The following is a 27,753-nucleotide window of genomic DNA, read 5'->3' as shown; positions in this document are numbered from 1 at the left end:
AAGACCCCCAGTGGATACTTGAAACCATGGATAGTACTGTATTAGTGCATTCTCACACTGCTATTAAATATACTACCCAAGACTGGGTAACTTATGAAGGAAAAAAGGTTTAATTGACTCACAGTTCCGCATGGCTGGGGAGGCCTCAGGAAACATACGATCATGGCAGAAAGGGAGGCAGGCACATCTTACATGGTGGCAGGCAAGAGAAAGCATGTGTGAGAAGCAAAGTGGGAAGAGCCCCTTAAATAACTATCAGATCTCGTGAGAATTCACTATCATGAGAACAGCATAGGGGAGACCATTCCCATAATCCAATCACTTCCTTCTCTCAATATGGGATTACAGATCCTTCCTTTGACACTTGGAGATTAGAATTCGAGATGAGATTTGGATGGGAACACAGAGCCAAACCATATCATTGTATTTACTACACTTTTTTATTGTACAGACATGCCTATGATAAAATTTAACTTATAAATTACCACAGTAAGAAATTAACAACTAATGATAGAATCATTACAACAATATACTGTAATAAAAGTTATGTGCCTGTGATCTAGCTCTCACAAAATATCTTACTGTAGTGTACGTGCCTATTTTTTGACCACAGTCAACTGTGGATAACTGAAACTGAGGAAAGTGAAACTGTGAACATGGGGTACTACTATAGCAAGTCTTCAAATCCATGGACATGATACATCCCTGAATTTATTGAGGTCTTCAATTTTCTTAATGTCTTGTAGTTGTGGAGACCTTGTGCAATTTTCATTAGATATTTTCCCAGGCATGTGGAGTTTTTTAAATGCAGATTTAAGTGATATGGTTTTTAATTGATTAAAGACATTTGACAGCTTTAGAATATTGAGTCTTCCCATCTAAGAACACCCTATAGCCCTCTATTTAGTCAGATTTTAAAAAATTATTTACATTTTATAGTATTGTTCATAAAGATATTTTGCATTTCTGAAGGTTTATTTCTAGTCATTTTTCTTGCTTATAACACACAAAAGAAAAATACTCATAAATATAGAACTTTTCACAAATTGAACACATACATGTAATAGGAGCTAGATGAGGGCATAACATTACCAGAACCCCAAAAGTCCTGTGTTTCTTTCAGTCACTAATCCCACACGGCTACCATCTACCATGAAGATAACTGCTGATTTCTAACAGTATTCATTAGGTAAATGTAACCTTTTCTTTCTGGTTTATTTGATTCAACATTGTTTTTATGAGATTTATCCTCATTGTTTCTTGTGGCCATATTATTCTCCTGGTAAACTATATTTCATTGTGGGAATATACTGTGATTTATCTGTCAGTTCTGTGATTGACTATATGGTCATTTAGGTAGGAAAACAATTGAATTCATCTACTCTACCAAACTCTAATTTGTTATTGAGGTATAATTTACATGCAATAAAATTTCCCCTTTTAAAGTGTCCAGTTCCGTGTGCTTTTACAATTGTACATAGTAATGGAACTGCTTCCAAAATCAAAATAGACATTATTTTCACCATCCTAAATGGTTTTCTCATGCCTCTTTAGAATCAATCCCCTTTCCATATTCCCAGTCCCTGGAAAACACTGATTTGTTTTCTGTCTCAATAGTGTTGCCTTTCCTAGAATGTCATATAAATGGAATCATACAGTATGTTGTATTTTGTGTCTGGTTTCTTTCACTTAGCATAATGCTTTTGAGATTTATGCATGTTGTTGCCCATATCAGTAATCCATTTATTTTTATTGCTAGTAGGATTTCATTGTATGGATGTGCCATCATTTGTTTATCCATTTACCAATTGATAGACATGAGATGGGGTGTAGTTTTTGAACGCGAATAAAGCTTCTATGAACATTAATGTACAGGTCTTTGTGTAGAGACATGTTTTCATTTGCCTTAGCTAAGTTCCTAGCTATGGGCTTGTTTGGTCATTTGGTAAGTGCATATTGAATTTTATTTTTAAACTTGTTAATTGTTTTCCAAAGTGACATGCCATACAACCATGCACAAGAGTTTCGGTTACTGTACATCCATGTTAACACTTGACATTGTCAGACTTAAATTCTAGCCATTCTAATGCCTATAGTAGTATCTCATTGCAATTTTAATTTGCATTTCCCTAGAGACTAATGATGTTGAGCTTCTTTTAGTGTGTGAATTTTTTATTTGTCTATTTTTTGGTAAAGTAGCTTTCAAATCTTTTGCCCATTTTTAAATTGTGTTGTTTCTTAGTATTGAGTTTTAAGAGTTCTGCATCTAAATCCTTTATCAGATATATGTTTGCAACATTCTCTCCTAGTTAGTGCATTGTTGTTTCATTTTCATTACACTATCTTTCAAAGAGCAGAACTTTTTACTACAATGAAGTCAAATTTATTGATTTTTTCTTTTATAATTTGGTTATAGTTAAGATATCTTTGCTAAACTCAAAGTCACTAAGAATTCCTCATATGTTTTCTCCCAAAAGTTTTATAGTTTCTAGACTTTAGGCTTCAGCATAATCTGACTCTAGATAATGTTTTTTTTTACATTGCAACGAATGCAAAATTCTAGTTAATTTTTTATAGCGAATATAAGTCATGGGTTTTTGTTGTTGTTGTTGTTGTTGTTTGCCCATATGTATCTAATTGCTTCAGTACCACTTGTTGAAAAGACTATTCTTTCCCCTTTGAGTTACTTTGACACCTTTACATATAATCTATTGACCATATGTGTGTAGGTCTATCTCTGTACTCTCTAATCTGTTCCATTGATCTATATAATCATCCTCACACTAAAAGCACACTTCCTTGATTATTGCAGCTTTAGAGTAAGCCTTTCTTTTTCTTGTCTTGTCTTTGAAACAGAGCCTCACTCTGTTGCCCAAGCTGGAGTGCAGTGGCTTAATCATAGCTCACTACAGCCTCCAATTCCTGGGCTCAAGTGATCCTTCTGCCTCAGCCTCCTGAGTAGCTGGGACTGCAGGCACACACCAGCATGCCTGGCTAATTAAAAAACCATTTTTTTTTTTTTTAATAGAGACAAGGTCTCACTATGTTGTCCAGGCTAGTCTTGAACTCTTGAGCTCAAGTGATCCTCCTACCTTGGCTTCCCAAAGTGCTGGGATTATAGGTGTAAGCCACTATGCCCAGCTAGAATAAGTCTTGGAAACAGGTAGGGAAAGTCTTACAACTTTGTTTTTCTTAAAAATTAATATGGCTGTTCTAGGTCTTTTGTGTTTTCATATGAATTTTAGAATTAGTTTATCAATTTCTACCAAAGAAGCCTACTGGAATTTTGCTTGTAATTTATAGATCAATTTTGGATAAACTGACACCTGTTTGGTCTTTCAATCCATAAAAATGGTATATCTCTCAATTTATTTAGATTTCTTTCACTTTAATTTAGAATTTTTTTTTTAGTTTTCAGTGTGTGGATTTTTCACACATATTAAATGTATCTTTTAAGTATTTCATCTTTTTGTTGCCATTGTAAATAAAATTGCTTTCTTAATTTTGCTTTTAAATTGTTTGTTATTAATATGTAGAAGCAAATTAACTTTATATTGACCTTACTAAACTCACTTATTATTGTAATAGCTTTTGAATAGAATTTAACAAGATGATCATGTTGTCTGCCAATAAAGACAGCCTGACATTTTCCTTTCCAGTTTGTATACCTTTTTTTCCATTCTCTTGCCTTATTGCACTGCCTAGGACCTTCTATACAATGCCGAATAGAAGTGGTGATAGTGAACACCATGGTCTTTTTTCCAGTATGAAAGAGATTGTATTTCACCATTGAGTATAATGTTTGCTACAGATTTCGTCAGTCCTTTATTAGATCAATAAAATTTCCTTCTATTCCTAGCTTGCTATGAGTTTTAATCATGAGTAATGATAAATGTAAGCAAATGCTTTTTCTGCATCTGTTGGATAATCATATGCTTTTGTTACTTTAGTTAATATGTGCTAAATGACATAATTTTATATGTAACATTTTTGTATTTTTAATCAACAAATCATAGTTTTATATGTGTTTGGGATACATGTGATATTTTGATGCATATATGTAATGTGTCATGATCAGATCAGAGTAATTAAAATATCAATTACTTCAAACATTTATCTCTTCTTTGTCTTAGGAAACTTACAATTCTTCTCTTCTAACTATTTTGAAATTTACTATAAATCATTGTTAACTATAATTTTCCCATTGTACCATCAAATATTATAACTTATTTCTTCTACTAATTGTATTTTGTACCCATTACCCAACTTCTCTTTAGTCTTCCCTCCCCACTTCCACTTCCCTGGTAACCACCGTTTACTCTCTATCTCCATGAGATCCGCTTTGTCATTTTTAGCTCCTGTATAAGTGATAACATGTGATATTTGTCTTTCTGTGCCTGGTTTATTTCACTTAACATAATGACCTTCAGTTTCATCCATGTTGATGCAAATGACAAGATTTTATTTTTTATGGCTGAATAATATTCCATTGTATAGATATATATGCCACATTTTCTTTATTCATTCATCCATCAGTGGACACTTAGGTTGACGCTGTATCTTGGCTATTCTGCTGCAATAAACATGGGAATGTAGATGTCTCTTCAATATACTGATTTCCTTTCTTTGGGTTATATACTCAGCAGTAGGCCTGCTAGATCATATCGTAGTTCTGTTTTTAGTTTTTTGAGAAACTGCCATACTGTTTTTTTCATAATACTTTTACTACTCTACATTCCCACCAACAGTGTTTAAGTAAATGTTCCCCTTTCTCCACATCCTTGCCAGCATTTTTGATTTTTTGGTCTTTTTGATAATAGCCATTCTAACTGGGGTGAGATGATATCTTATCGTGGTTTGAATTTGCATTTCCCTGATGATTAGTGATATTGAGTATTTTTTCATACACTTGTTGGCCACTTGTATGCCTTCTTTTAATAAATATCTATTCAGGTCTTTTGCCCATTTTTTATTTGAATTATTTGTTTGTTTGTTTGTTTTTTGTATTGAGTTGTTTGAGTTTCTTATATATTCTGGTTATTAATCCCTTTTCAGATGGATAGTTTGCAAACATTCTTTCTCATTCTTTAGGTTGTCTCTTCATTTTGTTAATTGTTTCCTTTGCTGTACATAGGCTCTTTTGTTTGATATAATCTCAATTACCTATTTTTGCTTTTGTTAGCTGTGCTTTTGAGGTCTTTCCCAGAAAAATCTTTGCCCAGACCAATGTCCTATAGCACTTCTCCAATGTTTTTGTCTAGTAGCTTCACAGTTTCAGGCCTTAAATTCAAGTCTTTAATTCACTTTGAGTTTATTTTTGTATATGGTGAATGGTAGGATCTAGTTTCATTCTTCTGCACATGAATATTGAGTTTTTCCAGCACCATTTATTGAAGAAACTATCTATTCCCCAATGTATGTTCTTGGCACCTTTGTTAAAGTGAGTTGACTGTAAGTGTGTGGACTTATTTCTGGGTTCTCTATTCTGTTCCATTGGTCTATGTATCTGTTTTTATGCCAGTATCATGCTTCTGGTTACTATAGCTTTGTAATATAATTTGAAATCAAGTAATATGATGCCTCCAGCTTTGTTCTTTTTGCTCAGGAACACTTTAGCTATTTGGGGTCTTTTGTGGTTCTGTACAAATTTTAGGATTTTTTTTCTATTTCTGTGAAGAATGTCATTGGTATTTTGATAGGGGTTGCATTGAATCTGTAGACGGCTTTGGGTAGTATAGACATTTTAACAATATTCTTCCAATTCATGAGGATGGAACTTCTTTCCATGTTTTGGGTGTCCTCTTCAATTTCTTTCATCAGTGTTTTACAGTGTTTTTTGTAGGGATCTTTCACTTCTTTGGTTAAATTTATTCCTAGGTGGTTTTTTTATTTGTTTGTAGCTGTTGTAAATGGGATTGCTTTCTTGATTTCTTTTTCAGAAAAGAATCTTGATTGGTTGCTCTTAGTGTATAGAAATGCTACTGATTTTTGTATATTGATTTTGTATCCTGCAAATTTACTAAGTTTATCAGTTCTCATAGGGTTTTTGTGTGGAGTCTTTCAGTTTTTCTAAATATAAAATCATGTCATCTGCAAATAAGGATTATTTGACTCCTTCTTTTCCAGTTTGGATGCCACCTATTTCTTTCTCTTGCCTAACTGCTCTGGTTAGGACTATCTAGGTTTTTGAATGTTAAATCATTATTGTGTTCCTGAAATAATCCCAGCTTGGTCATAATGTACTACCTTTTTATGTATCACTGTGTTGAATTTATTAATTATTTTTCAGAGTTTCACACCTGTGTTTATAAATGATGTTGGCTTAAATTTTTCTATTTATTTATTTATTTATTTATTGAGACACAGTATTACTCTGTTGCCCAGGCTGGAGTGCAGTGGCATGATCTTGACTCACTGCAACCTCCACCTCTGGGATTCAAGAGATTCTCCTGCCTTAGCCTTCAGAGTAGCTGGGATTACACGTGCATGCCACCACACCCGGCTAATTTTTGTATTTTTCTTAGAGACAGCGTTTCACCATGTTAGCCAGGCTGATCTCAAACTTCTGACCTGCCTCAGACTGATCCACCTGCCTCGTTCTCCCAAGGTGCTGGGATTATAGGCCTGAGGCACCACGCCTGGCCAAATTTTTCTTTATATCTTTATCAGGTTTTGGTATTAAGCCTATGCTAGTCTTATAACACAGCTTGAGAGTGTCCTTTTTCTGTTCTCTGGAAGAGCTTTTTATTTTAATATTGGTGACATTTTTACTAAACATTTGGAAACAAATGAAGTCATATAACCTAGAACTGTTTTTGTGGAAGGTTTTTAATTATAAATTTAGTCCCTTTAATAGAGAACTAATCAAATTTTCTATTTATTCTTGTGTTTGTTTTGGCAAATTTTGTTTTTCAATGAATTTATTCAGCCTAAATTTTTAAATTTATTATTATATAATAGTTTGTATAATAACTTCCTTTAATAATACTCTATAGCACTTTTCATCCCTAATATTGGTAATTTTTGGTTTCTGCCCATTTTATTCTTAATAATTCTTAATCAATCTTGTATTTTTAGAGTCAAATTTTCACTTTGTTAATTTTCTATTTTATTTCTGCTTTATCTTTATTGTCTTTCATAATCTGTTCTTATCTTCATTATTTGCTTCCTTTTACGTTCTTTAGGTTCAATTGTGGTTCTTTTTCTAGCTTCTTGAAATGGATCTTAGAATATTTCTCAACTTTTTTTCTTTTTTTTGCATGATGTGTGCTTTATGTAAGGCTCTAAATTTCTCTCTAATTACTACTTTAACCACATCCCAGTCATTCTGTTATGACACACTTTTATCATCAGTTTAAATTTATTTATATTTCTTCTTTGATCCATAGGATGTTTAGAAAAATATTACTTAATTTTGTCAAGTCCAAGAGAAAACTTCCCCCCACCCTCTGAAAGGTTGCTGAAAATCACCAACAAAAGACAGTTCAACAAGAGAAAAGGCATACAAATTTATTTGATCATAGTTTTATGTGACATGAGAGTCTTCAGAATTCAGACCCAAAGATAGAGGGAAACTGTTCATTTTTATGCTTAGGTTCAACAAAATATGGATAGTCATGAAGAAATATAATTGGACAAAAAGAGTTAAATCTTATGCTAATAGACTGGGGAAACCCAGCAAGGCCTGTCTCTTCAGATCCTTCTTGGCCTCTCCGTACAGCATTCCTTCATTTTGGGTACGGGGCAGGATCTTCTCTGGAATAGGAGTCTTAAGATCTAGAGTCAAACAAGGCAAGTCAGATCATTTCTTCATGGCCAGTTTTTACACAGAAATGTGGGTGGAAAGTTAAGAGTAATATTTTTAGATTGTATGTCTGGCTTTGAGGGAAAGGGGTTCTGGGAGTCTAGTTTCTATGGATAGCCGCGGGGAGAGAATGAGAGGCCAGGAGGGCAGGAGAAGGTCAGAGAAAGCTGCTTCTGAGACCCTACAATTTCTACGTTATTGTATTGATTTCTAGCTTAATTCCACTTTTATCCAAAGACATACTGTGTGTGACTTAAGTCCTTTGAGATTTATTGATACTTGCTTTATAGCTTGACATATAATCAATTTAATAAATATTTCTTATGTACTTCAAATAATACATATGTGTGTATATGTACATAGATATTAATATATATTCTCTAGTTATTGGATGTGATATTCTATATTTGCTTATCAATTAGGTCAAATTTATTAATAGTGTTTAGTCATATCTTCTATATCCTTACTGATTTTTTTCTTTTGTCTGGTTTTTTTGTCACTTGCTAAGAGAGCTTTGTTTAAAATAGCTAACAATGGTTGAGGGGCTTGACTGTTTCTCTTTTTGGTTTGGTAAGTTTTTGCTTTATATAGTTTGAGGCTATGCTGTTAGGTATGTACACATTTATGATTGTTATAGTATACTTTTGAATTGATGCTTTGATAATCATTAAATGTCCCTTATTTTTGTTATATTTCTGCCCTTAATGTCTCGGTCTGATTTTTTTTTTTTTTTGGATAGCTATACAAACTTTCTTTTGGTTTGTTTTTCACATGATATCCCTTTTTCCTTCTTTTTACTTTAATGTTACTGTATTATTATATTTAAAGTGTCTGTCTTATAAGCAACTTATAGTTTGGGTTTTTGAAAATGCAATTTGATGGTCTCTGTCTTTTATTGTGAATATTTAGTCTACTTACAGTTAACATAATTACTGATATATTTGGGTTTAAATCTATCAGTTTACTGTTTGTTTTTCATTTGTCTCATCTGACTTGTTCATTTTTTCTCTTTTCTTGCTTTATTTTTAATTAATCTGGAATTTTAAAATTCAATTTCTTCTCTTTTACTTATTATTTATGTAATACATAGTATATAGTGCCTGTAATTATGTATACTTTGTTCATTATTATTTTGGTGGTTACCCAAGAGACTATAATGTTAATTGATAACTAAAATGAATCTATATTAAATTAATTCTCTTATCTCCTTCTGGATAACCTAAGACTTTAGAAAACTTTAAACTCCGTTTACCTTCTTTCAACTTTTGTGTGATTACTGTCATATATTTTAATTCAATACATCTTTTAAACCCATAGACATTATGATTATGGTTTGAAACAGTCCTGAATGTGCATGGATTCATGCACATTTTCTATTTTACTGGTTCTTCATCTTTTTCTGCATCACTATACTTTCATCTTAGATTGGTTTTCTTCTGCTTGGAGAACTCCCCGTGGCATTCCTTTTAGTGTGAGTATGCTGAGGATAATTCTGCCAGGTTTTGTTTGAAAACATTTCACTTTTGCCTTTGTTTTTAAAGGATATTTCTTTAGAATATAGACTGCAAGTTGTAGGCATTGTATTTCATCATTTGATGATACATGCCATTGTTCGTAGCTTCCATTGTTTCTCTTCAAAGTCAATTGTCAGTCTTATTTTTACTACTTTGAGATTAATTCATATTTGTTAGCTTCTTACAGTATGCTTAAATCATTGATTTTAAAGCTTTCTTCTGTTCTAGTATAAACAATGTAAAGCAATGCATTTGCCTCTGGGCACTGCTTTAGCTGAATCCTACAAATTCTAATATGTTGTGTTTTCATTTCGTTCAAGTTGTTCTTAATTTTCTTTGTAGTCTGGGTGACAGAGTGAGACTCTGTCTTAAAAATACATTGTTTTAATTTTATTTGTGATTTCTTTTTTTGACCTATGGGTTATTTAGAAGTGTGTTATTTAATTCTCAAATATTTTGTGGATATTCTAGAGTATCTTTCAGTTATTAATTTCTAATTTCTACTTTGTCTTGTGGTCAGATAACATGGTTTTTATTATTTCAATCTCCTTAGAACTTTATCAAGATTGTTTTAAAGCCCAGGATATAGTCTAACTTAGGAAATGTTTCCTGTGCCCTTTCAAATCATCTGTTGCTGTTTGGTGAAGTGTTCTATGATGTGAAATAGGTTAAGTTGTTTAATAGTGTATCCAAGTCACATACTTTTACTTTTGTGTACTTATTCTTTCAATTTCCAAGAGAAAAGAGTTAATACCCCTTAGCTATAATTTTTGAATTGCCTATTTTTCTTTTCAGTTTGGTTCATTTTTGCTTCATGTATTTTGGAGCTCTGTAATTAATTAATATTTAATTAAGCATGTCTATATTTTGTTTCTTTAATTAATCAAGTGCACATGTATTTAAAATTGTTTCATTTTCTTAATAGGTTTACCTTTTATTATAGAATGTCCCTCTTTATCTTTGTTAATATTCCTGGTCCCCAAGTTACTTTGATACAGTCACATGATCTTTCTTATTGATTTGAGTTATCACACTCTAGTTTTTTTAAATTTTTACTTTAATTTCTCTTTATATTTAAAACGAATTTATTATTGACAATATACAGCAAGTTCTTCCTTTTTTAAAATCCAGTCTGACAATATCTTTTTAGTTGCAATGCTTCAACTGTATATATTTAGTGAAAATGTTGACAGTAATTGTTTCGATCCATGAACATGAGATATCTTTTGATTTCTTTGTGTCTTCTTCAATTTCTTTTATTAATGTTTTATGATTTTCAATGTATAGGTCTTTCACCTCCTTGGTTAAATTTATTCCTAGGTGGGTTTTTTTTGAAGTTATTATAAATGAGATTTTTTTCATTCTTTTTCAGATAGTTTGTTGTTAGTGTATAGAAATGCTCCTAATTTTCCTGTGTTAATTTTGTATACTGCAACTTTACTGATTTATTATAATAGTTTTTTTGGTGGAGTTCTTGAGCACATTTATGATAGCTATTTCAAAATTCTCATCTGCTAATTCCATCATATCGGTCATTTCTGGGTCTGCTTTTATTGACGAATTTTTCTCTTGATTATTAGACTTGTCATGCTGTTTTACATATCTCGTAATTGTTTACCAGCTGCCAGACTTTGAATGTTACATTGTAGCATGCCTATATTTTCTTTAATTAAGGAATTAAATAGGCAATAAAGAATATTTGGCAGGCAGTAGGGTAACTTGCAGATGACTTGTTTTCCTTTCAAGCCTTGCTTTTATGCTTTGTTCAGGTGAATCTATAATAACCTTTACTCTAGGGCTAATTCATTCCCTGTAATTTTTCTGTGGTCTCTATCAATGCCTCAAATTTTTGTTCTACCCTGGCTAGGAAGAACTTGAACATCTCCCAGTCCTATAAAAGCTTTCGAGATTGTTTAGCCTACAACTTCCCAGCAACTATTTGCCTAACCTCATAGAGTTTCTCTCTATGTATCTATAGTTTACTATAAGCAATAGACTCGAGGGGATTTCTATGCTTAGGTGTGAATTTCTTCTTTAAATAGCTCCCTCTTCTCCAATACTCTGCCCCACATATTCCAGCTGTTTCAGCCTGCCCAAACTCTCATCTGTCTTTTCAACTCAATGAATCTGTTATGCTTTATTTAGTTTCTTCTTACCTGTACTGTGATCTGGAAAGACCCTCTAAGCAGAAAGCTACTGTGATTGTAGGATTTTCCTCATTTGCTTCTGTTCTTGCCTTTATCACAGTTCTGCACTGCACTGCATAGTTGTCCAATGCCTGAAAATAGATGCTTCATGTATTTTGTCTTAATTTTCAGTGCTTTGTGTTGGGAGATGAATTCCAGAATCAGTCATTCTAACACAGCCAGAATGGAACAATGCTGCAAAGTCTTTAAGATTTTACAAATGAAAAGTATACTAGGCCAGGTGCGGTGGCTAACACTTACAATCCCAGCACTTTGGGAGGCCAAGGCAAGTGGATTACTGAAATCAGGAGTTCGAAACCAGCCTGGCCAACATGGCGAAACCCCATCTCTACTAAAAATACAAAAATTAGCTGGGCATGTTGGTGGGCGCCTGTAATCCCAGCTGCTCAGGAGGCTGAGGCATGAGAATCACTTGAACCTGAGAGGCAGAGATTGCAGTGAGCCCAGATCACGCCACTACACTCCAGCCTGGGTGACAGAGCAAGACTCCGTCTCAAAAAAAGAAAAACAAAAAAGTACTAGAATGTTTGGTTCTGTGATGGAGAGGGTAACAAGAAAAAGACTCAGTGGCAACTATGTAACTTCTTTCTTGCCAGAAGTTTAAGAAATGCATTATCTTTGGAAGCATTTTCTCCTCACTTTCAAAAAGAAATGTCAATGGAAATATTTGTTTTTTGAAAGTTAGAAGAAGTTTCAACTTTAGGTTTATATTTCTTCCATAAAAAAAGGATAACTAGGCAGTTTTCTAATGTTGCAGTATTGTTATGTTAGATCAGTGATGATGATCAAGTGGTTCCTGCTGCTCTTGCTGCTGCCAACCATAAGAACATTTACTTTGGCACTGCTAATATACCAGGCATTATGCTAGGCACTTTACACTGATTATCTTCACCCTTCCACAACAATTCTGCAAGTTAGAAATAATGATCCTGAGAAACTCAAAGAGGTAAAATTATTTCCTCAAGGTCATACGCTAAGAAGCTGAACACTCAGTGACTGAATTACTCAGTGGTCATTTAGTGGCTAGAATTGGGAAACAATCTCAGCTCATCAATAGCGATGCTTCCTCCCGTTATTATACTGCTCTCTGATTCTATCTTTACCTTAGCTTTCCATCTGGGAAATTAAACTAGAAAACAGCAAACGCCCTCCCTAGAGAGATTATATTATTATATAGATGTTTTGCATTATTTTGCTTTGAATAACAATGTATGTAAATGTGCTCCTGGAGGCTAAAATACCCTTATTTTGTCAAACTTGGCCTCTCTCACTAGAGTGAATTGTTGAAAATTTTAGGGAGGAAAAGACAGGCTGGAGAGAATGTTAGTTGACTTGGAGGTGCTTCTCCTTTCCTCCAACCCAACGCCTATTTCTATTCAGACATAAGCAGCCACAGCAAAGTAAAGATTAGTCAATTACCTATCGTGGAGTCCTAGCTGGTCCTGATATTCAGTGATCAGAGTAAGTTAATCTAGCTATTACTCATCAACTCTGCATCATGTTGATGTGTAGGGGCAGATGTTCTTGCTGAGAAGAATAAAAGCCTCCTGTGGCACCTGGAACACCTTATCACACATGGTCTCCAGCCACATCACAGAGTGATTCTAGTTAACCTGAGCACTTTGCTGCCTCTAACCATTTACCTCTTGTTCAGAGGTTGGCATATCTCCTCAACTTCAGCTCTCCCTTGGGCTCTGTATTGTTGAGCCATCCCTATCTGAAACTGCCTTTCCTGGCATTTGAATCACCACTTCGATGATGTGATAGTATCTGCAAGTTGGGAAAATAAAAATGGCATTTGTTTGGCCATAATTAATGAAATATTTATGTTGCATGAGACTATGTGATAAAACCTTAGGCTTAGAGTCCTTTTGCTTCTGATTACATTTGGGATTTTTTTTTTCTATGACCAGACATTCTGACACCAGCTCTTTTACACTGAGCAGATGTCATGTAGTAAAAATGGGTGCCAGATGCTGTGAGCAGCAGAAGGGCGGTTTGTTTAAGAGCTGGCTCCAACTTTTTTGCATTCAATTACTCTGCAGAACGAACCTTACACAAGCATTTAGGTAACTCAACTAACTTCAGACATGCATTTTAATAATAGATTTTATCTCTGAATGCATTCTGAGCAACACACCATATAAATGGTGTTTAAGGAATTAATTGATTTCTGCATAATACCTTGGCTTTTTTTTTTTTTTTTTTTTTTTTTTAATGTGAAAAGAGAGCTGCAAAGCTCTTGGCAGGGACCCAGAAATGTAATTAACGTGGAGGGCCAAATTTTCAGTTGCCCTTAGGTACTGTTGCCTCATGCTCACGGCAGGTGCAGTGAGGGGAGGGCAGGGAGGAAGGGAAAGAGAGTAAGGGGGGAGGAGGAAGCAGCAGCTTTGGTTCATAAAGCAGGAAATGAAGCTAGCAGTTCATTGAGTTTTTCTGTTCCCATTTCAGACTCCAAGAACTTTCCCCTCAGAGCACAGGTAACAGAGGCTTCCTCTTCTGCCTCTTCAACCTCCTCCTCCTCTGCAGATGAAGAATTTGATCCCCAGCTTTCCTTGCAGTCAAAGGTAACAACACTTGACCAGCCAAAGAGGGCCTTGGCTGGTGGGGACTGCTTACCATCCAGATTTCAGAACCAATGTGGGCTCCAGCTGCAGTGGTTTCATTAAGAGGATCATGTTTCACTGCATCTGACAGGGTGCTCTCTTTACCTTGAACACCCAAAGAATTATCTCCTTTAAAAAAAAAAAAAAAGCTTGTAGAAGTTTGCCTTTCTCAGACCCAAATTGAAGGAAAAAAAAAAAAAAAAGACATATTTACTTGAAACCATTTGGTGACGGCAGCTCTTAAAGTGGGTTTAATATGTGGTCCAACAAGCAAACCATCGAAAACATTACAACAAGCAGATGCATATTTCCCTGGGGGAAGCACAGCTTCATTTAAGAAGCACTAGAGGCAGATTGCATGGAAAATGTTATGTTTATTCTAATCAGAAATATGAAATGAACCATGCAGTTTCATCTAGACATGGATACTCCAAGGATCCCTGCTGTGGAAGGGACAAGCCCCGTGCCAGCTGGGGAGACGATTGACTTCTTTTCTCAATGAACATTAATGTTTTTGGAGAACTCTTTAAACAACTCTCATATCTGTAGATTAAAAAACACAAACATTGTATATGTCTATAAATGTGTCTGTCTGTCACATACACAGAGACAGACGTCCCATAACCAAAGCCCACCATTATTTTCTTTATCCACTGAAGCTGGAGCATTTTCACTGAGACAGTAGAGTACTTGGTGGGGCAGGTGGGGGCAGGGGTTACTGAGTGGTTGGACCCAAAATGCTTCCCGGGTAGAAAGAGAAGCAGTTCACCGCTCTGGTAGTGTTTATTTTTTGGAGTAGTGAGGATCTGGGGAGGGAGGAGGAGAACCAAATTTATTTACTTACCCTCAACTTTTCCATATCTGGCATTAGGAGCCTTGGCATCATCTCAAGTCACTCTGGGGTTCCAACTCCCCATGGCCCAGTTTGAAGCAAGGCAGGAGGGATCTGGAATGTGTAGGGGGGAAGGGGAGGAGAGAGGAAGAGAGAGGGAGGGAGAAGACAGATAGACAGAGAGAGAGTTGAGAGAGAAAGATGTGTGAATTTCTCATTTCTAACAATGGTGTCCCTAATTAATTCAGCATTCAACACAAATGAATTATGTGTGTGTTGTGTTGATTTCTGTGGTTTTCTTACTGCCCCTCTCATCCCCTTGAATGACCCTGAGTTAATTCTATATTCCAATTAGGCAGAGATCCCAGCCCCAGCCATCTTGACACTCACGGAGAATAAAAGAATAGAATGGCCCAAACATATTGAAATAGCAAGACTGTGGTATCTAGGACCAGTCTCAAAATAGCTCCTTGTCGTCCTGCTGGCCCAGAACAGAGCCCGCCATCACGTCAGCTTGCCAGGTGGTAAAGCATGCCTGCTTCACCTGGCTTCTGACCTGGCCCACTCTTACACGAAGGGAAGCTGGCGAGAAGATTTCTTTTTTCCAACCTCTCGAGGGCTCACACTGAAGGAATGAGAGGAGGTTTTCGTCCTCTGGTTTCTTTGTCTCTTCTGTCCCATACAGGTGTGTCCCCAGTCAGGTGACATAGAGCCCATGACAGCTCAAATGAACCTTTGCACAGGAAACTGGAGGTAGAATGTGTCCTCTCAGCCTCTGCCCTTTGCTTGACCCTTGTTCCCCACTGCCTTTCCTCCCACACCACCATCCAGATCTAAGAGACTACGGCAGGAAAAGACACAGCAGCTTGTCTTTGATTCTGCCAGGTTTCTGCTTCTTTTCTTCGATCGCCCTTCGCGTCTTTCCCTCTCTTCATCATCACCATCAGTGAGGATATAAGAACCATGCCTTGTATATGTAAGACTGTATGAGTGTTTATTAATGAAGCATCCGTCTTTTCTGTATCAGCAACTTTTTAATAAAAGGCAATAAATGACTTTCCTTCCTCTTCTAGGTTCTGTTTTGCTGACTGTTGATAAAACAGTCAGAGTTTGATAGCTTTGCTGCTCGGAAGCACTAACACCACATGATGCTGTTGAGGCAATTCCCCCCACCTTTCGCCTGGGAACTGCATTCAGTGGTCTTTACTTGTGGGGGGGGGGCATTGGCATTTCTCTTCTATAGTCCCACTTTAGAGTAGGTCCTTGTTGTGTCTAAATGGTATGTGGCACAAGGAAAGGCAGTATAGACTTAATGAAATGTGGATACTAGATTCAGGCTACCTGTGCCTAACTCCTGGCTCTGCCTATTAATAATTGCATCATCTTGTATAAGTTAATTTCCTTTCTGAGTTTTTTTTCCTTACCTGTAAAGTAAGTGCAATTTGAGGAATAAATGGGATGATGCGTGTGAAATAATTAGTACAGTGTCTGGCATATAGCATTTAGTAAATGTGAGGATTTATTACATAGGTTAGTATAATGGAAGCTCAAGGGGCACTTGGTAATAAATGAACTGACTCCATGTAGACTAAGTTAGACAATCTCTGGATGACAGTTACCATTCATCCCCACCACCTCTCCTCTAGAGCCTTTCCAGAAAGATCCTAGCTGCCCCATGAAGAATCCCCCATGCAACAGGTCTGGAATCCCCATTCAGAGTGATTGGCATTCAATCTGGTAGTCATCTCCTGTAAACAAGGATGATATGATATGGAATAATTTGAGTTCTGAGAGTAAAATTTTCTTCCAAGGATGAAGAAGATCTTTAGGATTTCAGGTCCTAAGGAGAATTCCAGAAAAATAGCCTGTAGGCACCAAGCTAGCTGCAACAATTTTTAAATTTCATAGTTATTTCTTCCAGCATTAAAAAGAAATGTCTAGCATGCTCTAATCCTCATCCTAGTATACGGAAAGTTGACGTGTATGCTCAGAGAAGGCACACGGAGTAAAAATAGCGCAATTTGAACATTTATTTTGTAGATACAGAATGTCTGTGTGTGTGTGTGTGTAATATATACTCCTACACACAAAAATCATAATAGATTTTAGTAAAAAGTGATAATCATGCTGATTTAAAATATAATAATGTAGGTGTGCTAGTAATAATAAAAATCATGCTCTTAGCATTTACTGAGTGTTCATCCCATGTCTCTTTCAGGTATTCTCCAAAAGGCTTAGCCTTGTTATTTCATTTAGTCCTTAGTATATCCCTACAAAGGCACTAAATTCTTCTCATTACTCTAAAGATGGCACTGAAGTTCAGAATGTTGTGTGACATTCTGAAGCTCACACATCTCAGTGGGGACTGGATGCCAGCTTTGCCTGTCTTGTGGTCCCAGTGCTCAACCATTAGTCTCTGCTATTTCTCCCGCCAGAAGTGTCTCCTGAACTTTCCAGGATGTGGAATTAGCCACACCATCACTTCTCTTTTCTCTTTTGTCGAAAACCTGGAAGTGACACTATGAAGATCTAGACTTCTACTTTATATGCATCAATTTTTTAAAAAAAAGTTTTAACAAGCACAGGTACACACACAACCTGGTGACAGTAATGCTATAATTGTATAAACAAAGTGAGGTAGGGAAGAGAAGCAATATCATGCTTCCCTCAAGCCAAAAAACACTTTCATTGGAATGATACATTTCTCCATTTCCAGGTTTAATTAGCCACTGTAGACTCAACCTAAGCACTATTTAAAGTTGTTAACTGGTTTTCATGTAGTGAAAGAGAGCATGTGTGTGTATATCTGTCTGCTTGCCTGCCTGTCTCTCTCTCCCAAGCCCCTCATCCCTAGGCCATATTGTAGCATCCCTGTAAAGTATAATTCTTGTATCATTCCTTCTCTCAGCTGAACCCAGACAGTATTCTATTATAGCAATTCCCAGCTACAGACCAACACATAGACTCCCTCCCAATACACACATAGCAGCTTCCCAGTCCAGAACCTACTAGCAACATGTGGCTACTTAAATTTACATTTAAGTTCATTAAAATTGAATAAAATTTAAAATTCAATTTCTAATCCACACTCACTTCAAGTGTCCACTAGCCACATGGGGCTAGTGGTTTCTGTATTTTAGACAGCACAGCTATAGTTTATTTCTATCATTGCATAGAGTTCTACCAGATGTCATTATTTTAGAAGGTAAGCAGTGGCTAGGAATCATTAGTTGGAGAGGGCAGAAGCCTATAATGATACATTGTAAATTTCAACCCCATTTTTCTCTGACATAATTTTTTTCTCTATTGGTTTTCATAGGAGAAGAAGACACTTAGAAGAAGAAAGAAGCTAGAAAAAGCAATGAAGCAGATGGTTAAGCAAGAAGAATTGAAAAGGCTCTATAAGGCTCAGGTCAGTAAATAAACTGGAGATGAGTGAGTGGGCCTGGGTCCAGGATTCTGGGACTCTGGATGGGAAAGAGGTTTGAGAGTCTGCATTGTATTAGGGAAAGCAGGCTGGAGAAAGGTCAGTCTTGTTCTCTGAGGGACCAGATTTGTGGCTGTTTTAAAGAGGCTCTGGCTTAGTCTCAGTAAGACTCTGGGTCCTGGAGAGCCCACATGTTAATCCAGCCTATTCTCGGTCACCCCTCCATCTGCAGACATGTGAGGCTGGAACAAGAGCCAACGCATGGCCTTGGGAGTCATCCCTGACGGCCACATAGCAGTGACCTTAGTTTTGTCCTCTGTGAGGACACAAACCTTCTACCAACTCCCTGACAGTGTCTTTACTAAACTGGCAGCTATTAAGGGCTGTCTCCATTTCAAGATTAGTTGAAATCATAAGTATCTAGCATTCCAGTACAGATTTCCTGGCCTGATTGCTGACTTTGAACACTTCCGCCCAAGTTGCTCGGCCACAACTCCATCACAGACAAGCAAAATGAAGCAGAAAGTCAAAGCATCCTCCATCTCTCTGAGGAGCCCAAGCCTAGTCTTGAACAAGGGTTGGATTTTAGGATATACAGACTTAGAATGACCACTCATGTTAATCCAGTATACCCTCACATCCCTTTCTCCACTTAATCCCTTTATCTGGCTAATAATCCTACACACTATTTCTGACCAGAGTGATATCATTCAATCCACCCTCCTTTCCCCTTCCCCATGGCTGGCTTGGGAGCCACCTCTTTCACCTAGCGAATGGGGAAAGGTCACTTCTGTCCACTTGCAACCTTTAAAACAGGTTTCCTTGAAACACTGCAACTTTTCCTTCCAAGAACAAGACAAATCTTATGATATTGATTGGCAAACTAGGCAATGCCTCTTCCTTGTATTTTCATCACAGAAAGTTATGATAAGAGAGGAATTACAATGGCCTTTTGAATCCTGCTGGCACCCATAGCAGCCATTTTGAATCTCTGAGACTTTCATCCTTAGTTGTTTTTTGTTTTATTTTTTGAGACAGAGTCTTGCTCTGTTGCCCAGGCTGGAGTGCAGTGGTGTGATCTCAGCTCACTGCAACCTCTGCCTCCTGGGTTCAAGTGATTCTCTCGCCTCATACTCCCAAGTAGCTGGGATTACAGATGCCTACCACAGTGCCCAGCTAATTTTTGTATTTTTAGTAGAGACGGGTTTTCACCATGTTGGCCAGGCTGGTCTCAAACTCCTGAGCTCAAGTGATCCTCCCACCTCAGCTTCCCAAAATGCTGAGATTGCTGGTGTGAGCCACCACGTCCAGCCTCATGCTTAGTTTCTAAAGAATGACCACTGTATTCATCTGCTTGGGCTGCCATAGCAAAGTACCATGGACCGGGTGGCTTAAACAATAGAAAATCATTTTCCTCACGTTCTGGAGCCGAGAAGTCCAAGATCAAGGTGCTGGCAGGTTTGACACATGGTAATGCCTCTCTTCCTGGCTTGTAGACAGCTGCTTTCTTCGTATGTCCTCACGTGGTCTTTCTGTGAGTTCACATGAGCAGAGAAAAATATCTCTGGTGTCTTTTCCTCTTGTAAGGACATCAGCTGCATTGGATTAGGGCCCCAGCCCTGTGACTCCATTTCACCTTGATTACCTCCTTAAAGGCCTTATCTCCAAATATAGTCACACTGGGGGTGTGACAAACATATGTCTTTGGGGAGGGACACAATTTAGTCTCTAAGAACCAGATAGCTGTAACTGCACAATGATCATTAATAAAACCATTTAGGTGCTTCCTTTCTTTAGCAATTCTACAGCATGCCAGCAAGAGATGGATTTATAAAGATGTAATTGTCTTTAAGGGAGAGACAGGAAGAGGGCATGAAATTACGAATTGTTTTAAGTAGACTTTCCATCTATTTCAGATATTATGTTGGGGCTTAAGCACTCATAGCTGGGACAAGAAGAGCCAGGTGGTTGCACAGGCCCCACCCCTCCCTGCTTGGGTCTCTTTCCAGGGTTGGAGGGGTCTCGGCTGCTGTACTTGTGATTCCAGGGGAGATTTAGAAAGATGTGGGGTTAAGGAAGAAGGGAGTGAGACAGAGTAAAGTAAAACAGAGAAGGAACACAGGCATTCTGCCTGCCCAAACAACTGACAGTTCCTTGAATATACCTGTTCTGCCAGGTGCAAAGTCTGTTCTGCCAAGGGATATGCCTTTTGACAGCATGGTATTTGAAAGCAGAGAAAATGGATGGGGATGAACAAAATTTATATAGAAATGGCTTTTCCCTACTTTCCTTTGTAATATACACAGGAGATTAATAGTAAGGAAAATAAATATGTAAATGCAAACACAGTCATGACCCCAGACCTTAACAGGTGTCTATAATGAACCTAAGGAGAGGATGATGTCATCCCTAACAAGTTAAACATCTTGTGTCTCACCTTAACAACCTGCTAGTAACAAAGCCACAGTACACTTCCACAATGAAAGAACGCTGGGCATCTGCCCATGGTGCAATGAAAGAACAGGTACAATTTGTAGCTAAGGACAGGAGCAGGACAATCGAAAACAGGAGCACGAAACCCCGAGAGCTGGCCCAGTTCTCTTTCTCCAGACTGACTCCTTGGGAGGTATAGGCTGGTTCTTCTTGGGGAAAATAGATTATGCAAGTACCATGTTTGCCCCCGGACCCCCTGCCCTACTCTGAACAGTGGCTGCAGCTCCAATCATTATGCCATGGCCATAGTCGGGCTGTTGGCTCCAAGGAGGCCAGGAGCCATGATGACTGCTCACCTCACCCAACAACCTCTATCTTGGAGGACATCTGTGATTGGCCTTGTCTAAGGAGACTGTTTTAATGTCTACTTAGGGGCCAGTTGAACATACACACAGATTCCTTGCTTTATGTTGCATGCTAAGGAAGGGAAACATCAGGGTATAGTTGTCTGGGATTCAGAGGTCCTTGCCTAGTTACTCAAGGCAGGACCATCACAAGTGAAAGGGACTCTTTCTCTTGGAAAGTAATTGACAGAATCGGCCCCTCTTGGGACTCTATGTGGAAAGTCCTTGTGTGACATCTGATCCTGGTGTTGCAGGCCATCCAGAGGCAGCTGGAGGAGGTGGAGGAGCTGCAGAGGGCTTCTGAGATCCAGGGTGTGAGGCTGGAGAAGGCGTTGCGAGGAGAAGCAGGTACGGCATCCCAGCGGATCCAGAGCAGTGGGCGTGGTCTGAGAATAGTACTAGTCTAACCATCTGAGGAAAACAGACCTTGTCACCTGCTGGGGAGCTGTTAGCATGGACATATGGTGCTAAATCCACAACTGCTGCACACTTTAAACATCAAACTATTGCTTCTCAGCCTTTTGGCCAAGATCAAATGTAAAAATCAAACTAGTGGCCCAATTTGAAATTCCCAGGAGCATTGGTCAGCCCGTGGACCTTGTAACTGTGCTTCTGTTCAGCCCTACCTCTCCACTGGCTAACACGAATGTTCTTTGTAATTCAGGGATTAAAATAAATTCAGGAGAAATATATGGGTATTGGAGCAGTGTTGGTAGTAATTCAAAGCCCAGAGTGAGTCAATGTCCTGGTTTTTCCTTTACTACCTGTATGACCTTGGGCCAGTCACGTTATAAACCTTTATACTTTTTCATTTTCTCATCTAAAATGGGGACAATAGTGGTTTTCTCCTTTATAGAACTGATATAAGGATTAAAGAAGAAATTATATATGATGCTTAAGTTAACACATTGCCTGGCCCAAGGTAAAGCAATAAGTGGTAACTATTCCAGTAATAGCTTCAGATTCTTAGATTCAAACAGAACTCATCTGGTGAAGACCTACTATACATTAGACATTAAAACACTGGGTCTGTAACAATGAGTGTGAAGCAGTTCCTACCTTGAGAAGTTTATAGTCCATTGAGAGACACACATAGGTAAAGAGGTAAGCCACAATACAGTATGACGAATGCTATGATAGGAACAAGAATTAGGTGCAATGTGAACAGAAGCAAGAAGTGCCTAAGTGATCTTGGGGCAAGGGGAGCCAGCGGGCAAGGCTTCTGGGAAGGGGTGATCTATACGATGAGAACCTGAGAAGGAACAAGAGTTAACCAGTGAAGAGGAGATTGTTCTGGCAGAGGGAACAGCGCCTGCAAAGGTCAAATGTGAAAAGACATGAAATATCTTCACAAATGAGCCAGTGAATGGGTTTTCAGGTAAGGAATGGCTTAAATCTACATTTTCAGAAATCTTCCAGTAGGTGTGTGGCTCATGAATTGGGGGGCCCTAAGAGTTTGTTGGGGGTATTGTCTCTTTAATTTTATAATGTGATGTCTTCAGCCTTCAGCATTTGGGATATAAAAGGTGAAAAACCAAGCACTGAAATAATGTGCAATAATATAAATAACAGGTTACTTGTTACTTAACAAGTGAAACATTAGGATTTCAATTCTTTAAAAGTCCAGTTATGTCACAGCGATGACACTAGCAGGTGCAGACCCAGATTTCCTGAGGCCTGAAGTTCGTGCAAAGTCACGTGTGTAAAATTGTGAGGGCTGCTTCCAGAACCTTGCAAAGACCCATCCAAGTGAGGGATCCTGGGGTTTCGGTTTCATTAACTGCATGGTTAATTTAGGACTAGATTTCAGGGAAATGCTAGAGTCAGACTTTACCTCTTCTGTGCCTCAGTTTTCTTGTTGGTAAATTGGGAGTGATAATAATAGTTACTTGTATTTGTGGTGAGGATTAGCTAAAATAATTTATGTAATATTCATAGACCAGTGTCTGGCTTGGAGCAGATGATTAACCAATACCTGTTTGCTTTTTCACTAAAATGCGCTGGATTTCCTTGCAAAGATGACCCAAATTTGCTCATTAGAAGTAGGCTTATTACAGGCTGGGCATGGTGGCTGATGCCTGTAATTCCAGCACTTTGGGAGGCCGAGACGGGCGGATCACGAGGTCAGGAGATCGAGACCATCCTGGCTAACATGGTGAAACCCCGTCTCTACTAAAAATACAAAAAATTAGCTGGGCATGGTGGCGGGCGCCTGTAGTCCCAGCTAACTCAGGAGGCTGAGGCAGGAGAATGGCGTGAACCCGGGAGGCAGAGCTTGCAGTGAGCTGAGATCGCACCAGTGCACTCCAGCCCAGGCAACAGAGCGAGACTCCATCTCCGGAAAAAAAAAAAAAAAAGAAGAAGTAGGCTTATTACAAATATAAAGAGTTTCTTGCTGCCTGGACTGAGAGTCACTGTCCATTTTTACAGCTGCTGTGGGGCTTTCGGTAGAATGAACTGCCCTTGTTTGGTGGTTTGGTCATATTCCCAGTCCAGAAGGCTCTGGTTCTTGTCTTTGAGAATCTGCTGATCTCAGTGAGAGTGTTAGAAAGGAAAAGGAAAAACCAGAAAAGCCAGAGTATGCTTCAGTTTGCCGCCAGCAACATACGCCAAGAGGCGGCATGGTGGAAAGTGGGGAGCTGTGGGTGCCAACAAGTCCTGTGTTCAAATTCTGTTCCACTCCACTTAGGCTGAATAGTCCTGGGAAAATCACTTAACCTCTCTGGCCCTAGATTTCTTATCTGAAAAATGAAGATACTAATCCCCATATTGCCAGGTCATTTTGAGAATTAGGGGTGTTGATAGGCAAAGTCTCTGCCAGAGTATTGACTACGTTGTAGGCATTCAGTAAACACTACTCACATCATTTTACAAAATATTACTAAGTATCCACACACATCTTCTTTTAAAGAATTGTCTAATTTTTACTGCTTGAAATTTAAATGAGAGAAACCAAAATTGTAAAGCATCTTCTGAAAATCTTCCTCATCCCCAAATATGAAAAAAAAAAAAAAAAGAAAAGAAAAGAAAAGAGAGAGCTATTTTGAATTATAGCAAAAGAAATCTGGCCAGCTTGTGATGTTTCAGAGGTGTGCCAAGCCAGCCAGAAGATGGATTCCATTCATTCCCTTTATATCCTTGGTAATTTAATTCCCCTGTTAAGTTTATGGGCCTTTTTCCCTTGATTGTCCTTGTGTGGGTGATAGATGCAGATCAACAAGGGGCTGGAGACTAAAAGAGTCAAGTCACGGAGAGTGGCCTCAAAACCGAATAGAAGTTTTGCAAACCAGGCACCAAAATTAATATACTCTAACTTGTAATAACATTTGTGCAATAATAATATTCCTTGGTGGTTTAGTATTCTATTCAGTCCCTCTAAGAGATTGCCCTGTTGCTTAATGAATGACCAATGCTTATTAGGTTAAGTTGTATTTGAGCTGGCCTGTGCTGCTCCGGTTCAAGTGATTTAATGGGAATTATTTAATAGGTATTATTAGGATAATTAGAAAATGATCACAGTTAGGCAATAATATTGAGCTATAAAGGTTGTGAATAACCAAATTTAGAGACAGACCTGAAAACATGAGTAGTCTGCGACAGTTATGCAAGGCTCCTCTGATAATTATGTAGGCTGCCTGAAAGGGGCTTTTGTTCTGGGAGTTATTCATTAGGCGGGCATTGAATTAGAGGAACATGCGGGGGTGCGGGATGGAGGGCAATGATGGCTGATGAGCAAAATGAGGCTTTGATGAGCTCCTCATTGTCGTGACAACAATTCCTGCTTTCTTTTTTCCCAGCAGTCAGAAATAAGCTCTCCCGCCCCCGGGAAGGGTTTTTCCCCATTTTGTCAAGGAAAAGGAAACAAAAGAAAACAAAAATCTAACAATCCACCCCAGATGACAAATCATTATGTTTTGCAGGACGTGGTGGAGTGAGAGTATGTGTGTGTGTGTGTGTGTGTGTGTGTGTGTGTGTGTCTGTGAGATGTCTTTGACAGAGGGAAGAAAGTCCCCTCTTGGTCCTAGCTGGCCAGGTGAAGGACCAGGATATGCAGTAACCTGATTCCTGGGGGCCCTACCATCTTCTGGAAAGAGGCCAAGTCCAGCTCTGCAGCCACTTAGACTCTTGTTGGTTGAGGCACTGTTTGTTACCTGCTGGCTTGTTGCTTGTCAATATGATGATCAGTGTTACCTACTAGGGCCATGGAATATCACAATCTAGCAAGAGACCACCATTCAAATTTAAGTGGTCTGGATAACACAACCTGGGCTTTCCTTCAATACCTGGAATCTGATGAAAACTGAGTAACTTCGAAGGAGAAAGGATTTCTCCCCAGGGGAGGCGAATAAGAATAATTATTCCCTTATAAGTTTACCAGCTTTGGGGAAGATTTACCAGCTAGTTGTCTGTATGGAACTTCTCGCCTTTTTTGGAGCCAGATGGTTTCTACTTCCCGGAGATTGAGGGGTTTACCAAGGAAAATTAGGATGTGCAAGGTGCCAGCAGGTGGCAGCAGGAGCACACATTTTGTGAGAAATGCCAGCAAAAGCCTCACCAGAACCAGGGAAGTAGTTGGGCTTAGACTCCATGGTTTTCGCTGCTGCTGAGGACCCGAGGAATAAAAGTTCCTGGGGAATGTACAGTGAGGTGTCCTGGACAGAGCACAGGCATTAGAGTCAGACCCTCCTGAGTCTGAATCCCAATGTAGTCCTTATACAATTATTTACTTTTCTGCCAGATTTTCTCATCTATAAAATTGAATGAATAATACCAGCTTCACAGGGATGGTATGAAGAAAAGGTTAAGTGAAATAATGTTAGTAAAGCACCCAAAAAAGGACCTGAAATACAAATAGGTATTCAAAAATATTTCTTCTCTTTTCTTTTATATCCCTGTTATTATAACATACAGCTGGATGGTCAATGACTTCTCAAATTGTATTTATTTGTTCATCCATCCACATTCATTTATAACTATACTCCCTAAAAGAGATTTAAGCTGGTTTCTATAAATATTTGTAATACGTGAATTTGCATGCCTGGTCCAAACAAGGATCTCCATGAGGACTCGTTGTTATCACTCCCACACCCCCGCCACCACTGTTCCCCACCCCCCCCCAAAAACAGCAATGCAATAAAAGCTGTTCAACAAAGATAGCAGACTATGGGTTTTGAGGCATGCCTCTCTGGCACTCTGCTACAATTTGGGAATGGGTTTTAGGAAATAGATATTCTTTAGGTTTCCTTCCATAACTATTTGTTCTCAAAAGGTACTGGAAGGCAGTGGGTTAAAGGTTGTACCCTTTCATCCATCATTAGACATGGCTGGTTACTGGTATTCATAAATCAGCAGAGCAGGGGAAGGGTTGAGATCTTCTGTGATTCTAAAGGAGTCTCTCTAAATACAGGTAGCCATGAACACAGAAACACAGATAATATTATTTTGTCACATAATATAGTGGGATATTGTCAGAAAAGGACACCAACCTTATAGATAATGGCTAGGAGTAATAAGACTTCAAAGTGGATGATTAAGCATGCAAGGAATTTGGGTTGTTTGCCACAATGTTATAGGTGCAGAAAGTAAACAACAAAATTCAGTACATCAGAGCAAGAGAGTTTATTATTCACAGTATAGCAAACAGCAGGAGCATCAGCACGGTAGCCCAAGTTGCCCTGTCCCCAGGTCCCATGGTGTGACATGATGAGCCCAGATGGCAAGCCCAGATGGCACCTGTGCATGCAGTGAGTTGTCCCATAGCTAGGGAGCCCCAGCAAAAGGACTCAGCAGCTTTTATAGCAAGCAGTAAATGAGCCATTTCCCCTTTCCCAGGAAGCAAGTGGTTGTGCAGTAGTCACACGGTAGTATCCTGACCCACTTCTCGGAATTCTCTACCTGATTAGTTAGAGGAATGGCTCAGGTTCAGAGGATGGTAGGGCCTTGCAGTTTGGCTCACTCAGCAAAGATGTACAGGAACACTCCTAGTCTATGGAAGACTGGCTCACTCAACAAATACCGACAGTCCACTTGCTATGTATTCGCCTCCGTTTCCAGCTTCACTGGCCACTCAGTAGGAAGTCCATGGCCTCATTGCAAGCCAAATATTGAACAAACTAATAAGAGACTAAAGCTGACCCTCTTAAGTTGTTTTTTAAAAACAAGACAGAAGACAGAAATAAAGAAGAAATGGAAAGGGCAGATGCAACCACAGATACAGCAAAGATTCAAAAAGATAAAAGAATATAATGAACACTTAATCCCATTAATTTTTAAATCTGGCAATCTAAGGGTGATTTTACAAATACCATATTGAAAAATTAAAGAGGAAAATCTTATGGTCTTTTCAATAGAAGAAGGAAAATCATTTGACACAATTTAACATCCATTTGCTAAAAACTTTTAGCAAAAAAAAAAAAAAAAAAACACGATAGAGCAGAATAGAACTTTCTTACTTGAAACATCGTCCAAAACCATGCAGCAAACATCACTGTTAAATAGAAGCATTTCTTCAAAAATTGGTAATAAA

The 27,753-nt window shown here is 38.2% G+C and overlaps 1 protein-coding gene across 1 annotated transcript in view; it reads left to right on the top strand.

The window, feature by feature from the left end:
* MICALCL (MICAL C-terminal like) overlaps window positions 1-27,753 on the top strand; it is a 59,790-nt gene that overhangs the window by 12,859 nt on the left and 19,178 nt on the right. The window contains exons 3-5 of the mRNA XM_011973038.1: window positions 13,977-14,092; window positions 18,283-18,375; window positions 21,482-21,575. Coding sequence (XP_011828428.1) covers window positions 13,977-14,092; window positions 18,283-18,375; window positions 21,482-21,575 — 303 coding nt within the window. The remainder of the gene's footprint in view (window positions 1-13,976; window positions 14,093-18,282; window positions 18,376-21,481; window positions 21,576-27,753) is intronic.

The sequence above is a fragment of the Mandrillus leucophaeus genome, unplaced genomic scaffold, assembly GCF_000951045.1.
Source record: "Mandrillus leucophaeus isolate KB7577 unplaced genomic scaffold, Mleu.le_1.0 Scaffold1332, whole genome shotgun sequence".
NCBI lineage: Eukaryota > Metazoa > Chordata > Mammalia > Primates > Cercopithecidae > Mandrillus > Mandrillus leucophaeus.
Note: the sequence above shows the minus strand (reverse complement) of the source record. Positions and strands in the feature narration are given on the sequence as shown.